This window comes from Chinchilla lanigera, unplaced genomic scaffold (genome assembly GCF_000276665.1).
Source record: "Chinchilla lanigera isolate Chin_1 unplaced genomic scaffold, ChiLan1.0 scaffold00050, whole genome shotgun sequence".
Taxonomy (NCBI): domain Eukaryota; kingdom Metazoa; phylum Chordata; class Mammalia; order Rodentia; family Chinchillidae; genus Chinchilla; species Chinchilla lanigera.
Genome location: NW_004955451.1, coordinates 13,517,698 through 13,528,706, shown reverse-complemented (window position 1 = coordinate 13,528,706; position 11,009 = coordinate 13,517,698). Strand labels below are relative to the sequence as shown.

Sequence of the window (11,009 nt, the reverse complement as noted above, 5' to 3'; positions counted from 1 at the left end):
ATCCCCAGCCCCGATTTTTTTTTTTTTTTTTTTTTTCTCCGGTATTGGGAACCGAACTCATGACATTGCGCTTGCCAGGCAGGCACTTTTGCCACTGAGCTAAATCCCCAGCCCCAGCCAGCTGTCCTTTCAGACAAAGGACTACTATCTAGAATATATAAAGAACCCCCCCCCAAAAAAAAAAAAATCAAACCCACCAAATTTAAACACCTAATTCAAAAATGGGCATCTGGAATGAACAGACAGTTCTCAGATGAAGTAGTACAAAGAGCAAATAAATATATGAAAAAATGTTCAACACCATTGGCCATTTGAGAGATGCAAATGAAAACAACGCTGAGATTCCATCTCACCCCAGAATGAATGGCTGTTATCAAGAAATCAACCAGCCGGGGATATAGCTCAGTGGCATAAGCACCTGCCTGGCAAGTGCAAGGTCCTGAGTTCAATTCCCGGTATGAAACAAACAAAAAAAAGAAATCAACCAATATCAAATGTTGATAGAGGGCTGGGAATATAGCGCAGCGGCACAGTACCTGCCTGGCAAGCACAAGGTCCTGAGTTCAATTCCTGGCACCAAAAAAAAGAATGTTGACAGAGAAAGGAAAACTCCACTGCTGGGAAGAGTGTAGACTGGTGTAACTACTGTGGAAATCAATGTGGAGATTCCTCACAAAACTAGGACTAGAGGTCTCATTAGACTCAGCTACCCTCCTTCTTGGTATCTTCCTAAAAGAATTAAAAGCATCATACCACAGGGATATATGCATACCTATGTTTATAGCAGCACAGTTTGTGATAGTTGAATCTTGGAAACAGCCCAAATGCCCATTAACCGATGGATGGATAAAGAAGATGTAGTTCTTTCATACAATGGAGTACTACTCATTTCTAGGTAAATGAATGCACCTTGAGAAAACACTCTCCCATCCAAGTACTAACCAGACCTGACCCTGCTTAGCTTCTGAGATCAGAGGAGACTGGGTGCATTCAGGGTGGTGTGACTGCAGACGTGAGAACATACTCTTAAGTGAAATAAAGCAGACACATGTGCAAATACTACATACTTTCTCTGGTGTGAGACACCAGAAGTGCAAGTAAGGACCAAAATATATGGATATTGTGAAATAGGAAGAAAACATTCAAATGGAAGGGGAACTAGGGAGAGAAGGGGGAAAAGGAAGGAAGGGAAAAGAAAAAAATGAAAAAAAGAAGAAAAAAATTCAAACAAGGCTTTTGTATATAGGGAGGGGACAGCATCTGCCTGGCAAGCACAAGGTCCAAGTTTTAGTCCTGGTACCAAAAAATAAATAAATAAATGAGGAGGGAAAGAAGGGTTGAAGGGAGGGTAGGGGGATGGAGGAAAAAAAGAATGAAGATATAGCATGTACAGGAACAAATTTCCTATGATGAATGTGAGCATTATGTACACCTAAAATGTATCAAAGAACTTAATTTTAAAAAAATAACCTGATCGGTAGGTTTAACAGCACATTAGATCCAGCTGAAAGGATGACACAAAGACAGACCAAAAACTATCCAGACTGAAGTTGCAAGGATGGGAGCTGTTGTATAAAAAAGAGCCTAAGACATATTTAGCACAGGGGAAAGATCTAACATATGTGCTCTCCGAATCACACAAGGAGACAAGAAAGTGGAGCAGAAGCAACATCTGAAGACAGATTCTGATTGAGAATCTTCCAAATGGCAAAAAAAGCACCCAAAGATTTCTTTTTTTTTTTATTTTTTGAGACAGTCACGTTATATAGTTCAAATGGGCCTTGAACTCATGGCAATCCTCCTGCCTCAGTCTCTTGAGTGCTGGGATGACAGGTGAATGCCACCATTCCCAACTCCAAAGATTTAAAAAGCAACAGGAATTCAAAACACACACACACACACACACACACACACACACACACGTACACAAGTAGGTACATCATAGGAAACTGCTGAACACTAAAGGGAAAGGAAAAGTCTTAAAAACAGCCAGAGAAAAAAGAAACACTAAATCAGGCATAACAGTGCACACTTTTAATTCTAACACTCTGAGAGGCTGAGGCACAGGGCTCCTTGAGCCTATCCTAGGCAATTTACTGACTTGGCAGGAGCCTGTCTCCACATTAAAAAATAAAAAGGAGGGCTAGGGCTAGGGCTCAGTGGTAGATCTCTTGCCTTGAATAAACAAGGCCTTGGGTTCGATCCCTGGCACAAATATATACAAAACCCCCCAATAATAATAATAACAATTTTTAAAAAATATTTGAAAAATAATAAAATAAATAAATAAAAAGGACTGGAGATATAGCTCAGTGGCCCTGGGTTTAATCCCCAGACCATCAAAAAAGAAAAAAAAAAAAAAAAAGACATCTCCACAATGCTGACAGAATATAACCACCAACTTGGAATTCTCTACCCAAAGAAAGCACCTTTATTTTTTCTTGAGGCAGGGTCTCACTACATAGCCTAGGTTGGCCTTGAAGTCGCGGTGACTTTCCTTGCCTCAGTCTCTAGAGTACTGAGATCACAGCCGGGCGTGGTGGCGCACGCCTGTCATCCCAACACTCGGGAGGCTGAGGCAGGAGCATCATTGTGAGTTCGAGATCAGCCTGAGCTACAAAGTGAGCTCAACGGCAGCCTGAACTGCTTAGCGAGACCCTGTCTCAAAAACACGAACACGCACATGCACACACACAAAAGAGAAGACAAGCATGCGCCACCACACCTATCCATACAGTATATTGTTCATCTGAGAAAATACAAAACACACATGAAAATTACATGAAGGGTCATGCTCTTCCCCAGGAAGGAAGAACATGGAGATGGCGATGCAGCTCTAACATTTATTCCTCCCCAACTTAGGGTTCTGAAGCAAAAATGGAGAAATGGAAGTATTTATGAACCTGAATCTTACTTTTTTAACGTTTGAAATATCTCATAATAAAAAAATATTTTTAGCCAAGCGTGGTGGCACACGGCTATAATCTTAGCACTTGGGAGGCTGAAGCAGGAGACTGGTGTGAGTTCAAGGCCAGCCTGAACTGTTTATGAAGAATCTGTCTCAAAAACAAACAAGCGGGAGTGGTGGCGCACACCTGTAATCCCTGCAATTCAGGAAGCTGAGGCAGGATTGCTGTCAATTCGAGGCCAGCCTGGGCTACAAAGTGAGTTCAAGGCCAGCCTGAACAGCATAGCGAGACCCTGTCTCAAAAAGACACACACACAAAAAAAGTAAAAAAGGACAAATTCATTAAGCTGGACCAGCTAGTCCTAGGAATCATTGCTCAAAAAGTATCAGCACCGAGGACTAGACCTGAAGATTACTCCAGTGCTACAGCTGTTCCTCAGTGGCAGAGTGCTTACCTAACACGCATAAGGCCCTGGGTTTGATCCCTCTCATCACAAAGAAACAAAAGATTATTCCAAAAATTATTCTTGTCATCTCCGTGACAAGGTAAAGGAAAAATTATTTCCATCCCCCTACCCTCCCTTCAACCCTTCTTTCCCTCCTCATTTATTTATTTATTTTTTGGTACCGGGACTAAAACTTGGACCTTGTGCTTGCCAGGCAGATGCTGTCCCCTCCCTATGTACAAAAATTATTCTTGTCAGAAGCCGTGACTTGACTGAATCAAGAAAAGTTAGAGCCAGGCTTTGGTGGTGCATGCCTGCAATCCCAGCACTCTGGGAGGCTGATGCAGGAGAATTCACAAGTTGAAGCCCAGCCTGGTCAACTTAAGGAGACCCCATCTCAGGGCTGGGGATTTAGCTCAGTGGCACAGCGCCTGCCTGGCAAGCACAAGGTCGTGAGTTCGATTCCTGGTACTGGAAAAAAACAAACAAACACACAAAAAAAAGGAGACCCCAACTCAAAATAGAAAATAAAAAAGAACTGGGGGTGTAGCTCTGTGGGAAGGCCCTGCATTCATCCCCAGAAGCACACGCATACCCCTACAAAGCTGCAAATTTTTCTAAGAAACCTACTCAAAACAACTAGAGAGGAAATACACATACGCACATAAGATTAATGCACAAACAGGGTCAGGATGGACTACGAGCTGACAGGTGCAAAAAGCAGCCAGTCTAGCAGAATCCCAACACCTGCAGGTGATTTGGAGAGGTATAACTCCAGACAGGGAGCTTCCGTCACTAATTACGTCCTTTCTCTCTCTAGAACTCTAACCTAAAGGAAAAGGAAAAAATCAGTCCAGGCATAGTGGTACACACCTGTAATCCCAGCACTCAGGGAGGCTGAGGCAGGAGGCTCACTAGAGGCCAGTCTGAGCTACAAAGTGAGCTCAAAGACAGCCTGAACTGCATAGTGAAACTCTGTCTCAAAAAGACAAAAAGGAGAAGGAGAAAGTCCGTATGCACAGCAAACACTAACTGTGCCTGCAACAACAGCTATGGAGAAGGAAGACAAACAAGAAAGCATTTACTTACTTGTTGAGACAAAGATTAGCTTCAATGAAGATATCTTTAGCTTTTTCAGCGAAGTCCTTTATCTTAAAATTAGCATCATATTCTTTTATCTTCCGGATGCTGTGGAATTAAACATGAAGAGTTACCCTTTTTTTTTGGTCTTTTTTGAGACAGGGTCTTGCTATGAAGCCTAGGCTGGACTGGACTTCACAGTGATTGTCCTGCCTCAGCCTCCCAAGTGCTACAATTAGAAGTATAGGGGCTGGGGATTTAGCTCAGCGGCAAAAGCGCCTGCCTGGCAAGCGCAAGGTCGTGAGTTCAGTTCCCGGTACCAGAGAAAAAACAAAAAACAAACAAAAAAAAAGAAGTATATGCTATCATGCCTGGCTGGAGCAATACTTGAACATGAGGGGGCTCTGGATCTAACTCAGCAGCACAAGTGCCTGCCTACGAAGTGCAAGGTCCTGAGTTCGAGTCCCAGCACAAAAACCAAAAAAAAAAAAACACCTTTTTTTTTGTTTTGTTTTGGTTTTTTTTCCGGTACCAGGAATTGAAATCGTGGCCTCATGCTTGCCAGGCAGGCACTGTGCCGCTGAGCTAAATCCCCAGCCCCTTTTTTTGTCTTTTTGAGACGGGGTCTCGCTATGCAGTTCAGGCTGGCCTTGAGCTCACTTTGTAGCCCAGGCTGGTCTCAAACTCACCTACCTCCCCTACCTCAGCCTCCAGAGTGCTGGGATTACAGGCATGCGCCACCACGCCTGGTGAAAAACAAGTTTTACATGAAGAAAAATCATCTGTAGCCCAGAATTCTATACCTGAGCAAATCACAAATAAAGAAAGGGAATAAAGAATTTTTAATACCTCATTTATTTACTATGTATCCTTTCATAGTAAACTGCTGGAAAATATGGTCCATAAAAATAAAAAATAGCTGGGCATGGTGGCACACACCTGTCATCCCTGCATTCAGGTGGCTGAGGCAGGAGGATCACTGATAGTTCAAGATCAGCCTGGACTACATAATGAGACTGTCTAAAAAAAAAAAATGAAAACCCTCAACATAAAAAATAAATTATGGGTGGGGCACAATGGCTGGCACTTGTAGATCTTCTGAGCCTCGAACTTGGGAAACTCAGGTAGGAGGAGTGTGAGTTCAAGGCCAGCCTGGACAATATATATAGGGAGATACCATCAAAAAAGTAAGGATGGATAGATGGGAAGAAGGAAGGGACAAACGACATGGGACTCAAAAAACAAGGACTACAACAGAAGAGAGGATAAGGAATATTAAGTTGATGACAAAAGTACATCCCAAGATGCACAGTGGCGCTAAATAGTAACTGAGTCAGACACAAATAGGTTAAGTGGGCTCCAGGAGGAATTTGTTCTCCCTGAAGCTGAAACTGATAACTGATACTTAAAGTTCTAAATACGCCCAGAGGAACTGGCATAAGCATGGGTTCCAAAGGCAAATGAGGGCGGGCCTGTAACCCAGCACTCGGGAGGCTGAGGCAGGAGGATCGTTGCGAGTCTGAGGCCAGCCTGGGCTACAAATTGAGCTCAAGGCCAGCCTGAACTGCATAGTGAGACCCTGTCTCAAAAAAAGACAAAAGAAAAAAAAAAAAGAGTGAATTGAAAGGCACTTTAGTTTGTGAAAACACTGTATGCAGGAAAGGGCAAGTAACCGCGTTGCACGGTTTGCCTCGGCTGTCGACAGCACCTCTGTAGTTATGAGAACACCAACAGGAGACCCTGACTTAACCAAAGCCTTGATGCAATATATTAAATGGACGGAGATACCATGATGTGGAATTTCTTCCAGGAATGCAAGGTTGGCCTGACAGCTGAAAACCAACTACTGTGATACGGCATGTCAACAGGTTAAAGGACAAGTGGCACACCACCTCAACGCACACAGAACATCCGACAAAACCCAACACCTTCCCGTACTCTTGCCACCTCAGAGCCTTGTCTGTACCGCCCTCTCCGCCCGGGCTGCCCGGCCTCTCCCGCACCCTCCCACCCGGCTAACGCTTGGGGCCCTTCCTGGGGGATGGCTTTCCACAGCGCCAGCGGGCTGGCCTCCTTCCCTGGACACCTGTAATTACTTACGGGAGCTGTACGCAATCAGCACTTCATGACTATGTTCCTCCCCTAACGGTAACTCCATGGGAAGCTGCGTGCTCTGCTTAAATCGCGCACCCCGAGAACTGGGTTAGCACATACACGTACCATTCCTTCTGCTTGAGATGGCTCTCCCCCGTCTCCCTCCCCTCTTTGTAGCTAATGCGTAGTCATCTGTCACGTTCTCTTGGAAGCAGTTCTGAGCCCTCTGTGCTGGGCTAAATCACCCACGCCTTCATCAGCTCTTTGTACCTCCTCTGCCTCCACTTGTGATAGGTGTTTGGCCTGCTTCCCTCATAGTGATGGACCGGGACTGTCATCTGTAGGCACTCAGTAATGTTATAGAATTAAGAAGTGCACGGCAAGGTGCCGGGGAGATAGCTCAGCAGCACAAGCACCTGCCTGGCAAGCACAAGGTCCTGAGTTCAATTCCTGGTACCAAAAAAAGAAAAAAAAAAAAAAAACAGAAGTGCATGGCAGGAACACTTGCTGGTTCCCCCAAAGACCACTCAAAAGGGAGGTGAAGAAGGATCTTCCTGCACAGATGGTCTCATCTCTGCCTGCACCACCAAGCTGGCCTGAGGAAGGCTTCTCTTGTCTCCGAATCTCTTTAGGAACCACCCCCAGTTTCCCAGGGGCTCCTACCCGTCTCACCCCAATCCTGCCCATGAGATCCCCAGTTTAATTCCCAGGACAACAAAGAAAGGAAGGGAGAGGGAAAAGGAAAGGGGAAGGGGAAGGGCAAGGGGAAGGGAAAGGGAAAGGAAAGGGGAAGGGGAAGGGCAAGGGGAAGGGGAAGGGGAAGGGGAAGGGGAAGGGGAAGGAGAAAGGGAAGGGAAAGGGTCAGGCTTCTATTCCTTAACCAAGGCCCAAATCAGCACTCTAGACTAGATGTCTTCCTGACCCTTTTTGGCTTTTCTTACTCTCAGTTTTTAAATTTTGTTTGTTTTGGCAGTACTGCAGATGGAGCAGGGACCTCTGCACTGAACTATGTACCCAGCTCGCCCTCCTTCCCTTCCTCTCTCTCTTCCCTTTTGTAATAGTGCCTTGCTGAGCTGCCCAGCCAGGGCTCAAACTTGTGACCCTCCCACCTCAGCCTTCCCATCGCTAGGATCACAGAAGTGTGCCACTGCCTAGAATTTTTTGGCAGTGTTCAGAGCTAAACCCAGGGCCTTTTCACTGAGCTACATTACCAGCCCTTTTTATTTTCACATTCCTCAAATGCTTTCCTCTCAGATACTAGCCCTTTTTATTTTGAAATAGTGTTGCCAAACTGCCCAAGCTGGCTTCAAACTTGTAATCCCTCTGACTCAGCCTCCTGGAGTGGTGGAATTACAGGTGTGCACCACACCAGACTACCCAGATATTTCACTCTGTGAGGTTTTAACTCTAAGGTACATATATGAATATGCTCTCTTTCCCTATTTTTTTTCCCCTGGGACAGGGAAAATAAATGCAACATATTAAACATATATTTAATATGCAACATATTAAATATATATTTAATATGCATATACAGTCCACTATATAGTCCACTATATAGTCACTATATAGTCCAGGCTGACACTGAACTCTCTATGTAACCCAGGTTGGCCTTGAACTCATGGTGATCCTCCTGCCTCAGCCTCTTGAGTACTGCAATTACAGGTGTGCACCAGTATAGCCAGGTCCCTTCTATTATTTTAAAGTTTAAATATATAGTCACAAAAGGGTTCTATAGGGCCAAGTATGATCGTGCACACCTGTAATCCCAGCACTTGGGAGGCTGAGGCAGGAGGATTGCTGCAAGTTCAGGGCCTGGACTATCTAGTGAGTTCAAAACCAGCCTGAACTACATAGAGACCCTGTCTCAAAAGAAAGAACAACGAAAAACAAAAAAGGTTCTATATCCTCCAAAGTGAACCCTTACTTGATGTGACAAAATTACCAATACAGGTTCTGATGCTAAGAGTCAGAAGGCCCCATTCTTCTCCATGACACATAAACTCTGCGATGGGGGAAGAAAATCCTATCAAGTCATCAAGTTCTACCCAACCGAGAAGGTGTCTCAGCACAAAGCAACAAGAAATTTGTATTTTAACAGCAACCCTTAGTTGTCTCAGACACCTACGACAATTGTGATGTCACGTTCTTCTGCAGTCGCTCAGTTTTCTGCCTCAGCCCTTCCTTTGAAAGAGGCGACAGGCGAGCATCACCCTCTGGAGGAACGTAGGCATCAAAGATACTAGCTGCGAGGAGAAAAGAAAACCAAACAGGCCTTCAAAGATTGAGATGAGGTTATCTTGAGGGCATACAAAATCAGGAAGTATCCTGGACATAAGAGTAGACTACGCCAATACTGGGCGTGGTGGCGCATGCCTGTAATCCCAGCACTCAGGAGGCTGAGGCAGGAGGATTGTTGCGAGTTCGAGACCAGCCTGGGCTACACAGTGAGCTCAAGGCCAGCCTGAACTGCATAGCAAGACCCTGTCTCAAAAAGACAAAAAAGAAAGGAAAGAAAACATCAAAGATGACCTCATGAAATATATAATATATATATACATCATTATTGAGGTTGAGCTAATTTAGTGGTTAATTTAATGCTGTCAATCATAGTTCAGGTCATTACACTTTCTGGAGGATCTCACATTAAGGAGACTGGGGCAGAGTCCCAGAAATACTGTACCTTACCTGTACAGGCCAGATGGATGGGTCGTTCCAAACGTTCTGGAGGAATTACCACTCCTGCTTTCCGGGCCTGCTCTAAAAATTCCTTTTGTGTTTGGTACTTGGGTTCATTAGCAGGTATGAAACGTTTTTTAGTTCTTACTGGAACTACGGCTGAGGACTGAGTCACCAGTATGAGCTGGAAGGTGAGGAAAGGTTAGGATACAGGTAACCTGGGGCAAAAAGCCTATCTCTCAAACAAACTCTACTCAAAGTCTCACAGAAAAATGTCAACAGTGCTCCAGGAAAAATTGTAAGTTAATTATCACAGGGAAAGATCTACGACCACCCCCATATCTTAGAGACATCTCCTACCAGATACCTTGCCTTTTATTAACATCACCTGACGTTTATTAAAGGTTTTTCTTTAGCATACGCCACATTACTACCGGATGCAGTTCATTAAAGCAATGCATCCGTTCAAAGGTCTTTCATTCTCATTTGAAGGGGAACTTTCCAACCCACGGCTAAAAGGAGCGGAATACTTTCCTTTTTTTTTTTCTTTGTCTTTCTGAGACAGGGTCTCACTATACAGTTCAGGCTGGCCTCGAACTCGCAACGATCCTCCTCCTGCCTCAGCCTCCCCAGTGCTGGGATTATAGATGTGCACCACGACACCCGCCCCATAAGCTTTTTCAAAGCAAGGTGACTTTTTCTTCTGACCACGAGGTTTACTCTGGCAAGGGCTGTGACAATAAATGTAAGACTCCTTTTCCCGACTACTGCTCAACCTGGGCGTGGTGTAAGAATCAAAGAGAAGCATACTCATCTTTCAAGTTCTTTCCCCTTTAATACCTCCTTCTCTCCTGACAGCCCCAAACCAAATTTAATAAACTTAATTTCTCAACACCCCTTCGCCCTCACGTCCCGTCCAGGCTATCCAAACACCGCCACTAAGCACAGTACAGGGTATGGCGCACACCTTTAACGCCAGTACTCGGGAGGCTGAGGCAGGAGGATCGCTGTGAGTTCGTGGCCAGCCTGGGCTACACACTGAGTTCGAGGCCAGCCTGGCCTACACAGCGAGACCTTTTCTAAAAAAAAATTTTTTTAAAAACCTCTTCCCAGACAGTCCTAGAAATCCTATATGCCCCGTCCCCTACGCACCTGGCGAGACCACCATCCCAGAGCCCTGGTTAAGCAAGACAAGCCCCGCGCCACGGGAGCTGCCATTTTGCTGCCGAAAAGGCTGCCGGGATGGGAGCTGACCGTGATACGCGCGAGGTAAACGAGAAGGGTCACTGGGCGGAGCTAGCGGACGAGTGGAATTTTCCAAGGCGCGCGCCCTCCGCTGAAATGTGAGCCGCGCGAACGCGCACGTGCTCGCGGGATGGGTGGGGGGAGGATGCAGGCCGATGGCGCGTGCGCGGTGGCACCATATTGGGGGTGGGGGAACGCACGGCTGTCACGCGCCAGCACTAGCGCGTTTGAGCTCGAGCTGCGCCTGCGCGCGACGCTGGCCGGAAACGCTGAGTTGCTGCGCTTAATTTACATCCGTTAAAAAATGAAAATGTATCTCTCCCTGAAGCCACGGAGTTGAGAGGAGTGTTTCTGCTCAGTGCCTGGAATACATTGAAGGAACCTGGACTACAGAAGGAGCGGAAGTGAATAGTTTCTGGGTCTGTGTCTGACCTCAGTGTGCTGCTAGGAAATCTTAAACCTGAGCCCTAGATTTCCCTGTCTGACCCGTGGAGAAAATTCTTTCGGGTTAGGGATATCATACTATTTGCCAAAGCAAAGGGTACATAGATTGGCCG

The 11,009-nt window shown here is 45.5% G+C and overlaps 1 protein-coding gene across 1 annotated transcript in view; it reads right to left on the bottom strand.

Annotated features, from left to right (window-relative positions):
• Mrpl45 (mitochondrial ribosomal protein L45) overlaps positions 1-10,467 on the bottom strand; it is a 23,742-nt gene extending 13,275 nt beyond the window's left edge. Inside the window, exons 1-4 of the mRNA XM_005394273.2 lie at positions 10,360-10,467; positions 9,217-9,391; positions 8,657-8,774; positions 4,444-4,542 (exon numbers count right to left, since the gene is read on the bottom strand). Coding sequence (XP_005394330.1) covers positions 4,444-4,542; positions 8,657-8,774; positions 9,217-9,391; positions 10,360-10,425 — 458 coding nt within the window. The 5' untranslated portion in view covers positions 10,426-10,467. The remainder of the gene's footprint in view (positions 1-4,443; positions 4,543-8,656; positions 8,775-9,216; positions 9,392-10,359) is intronic.
• Positions 10,468-11,009: the final 542 nt, after the last annotated feature.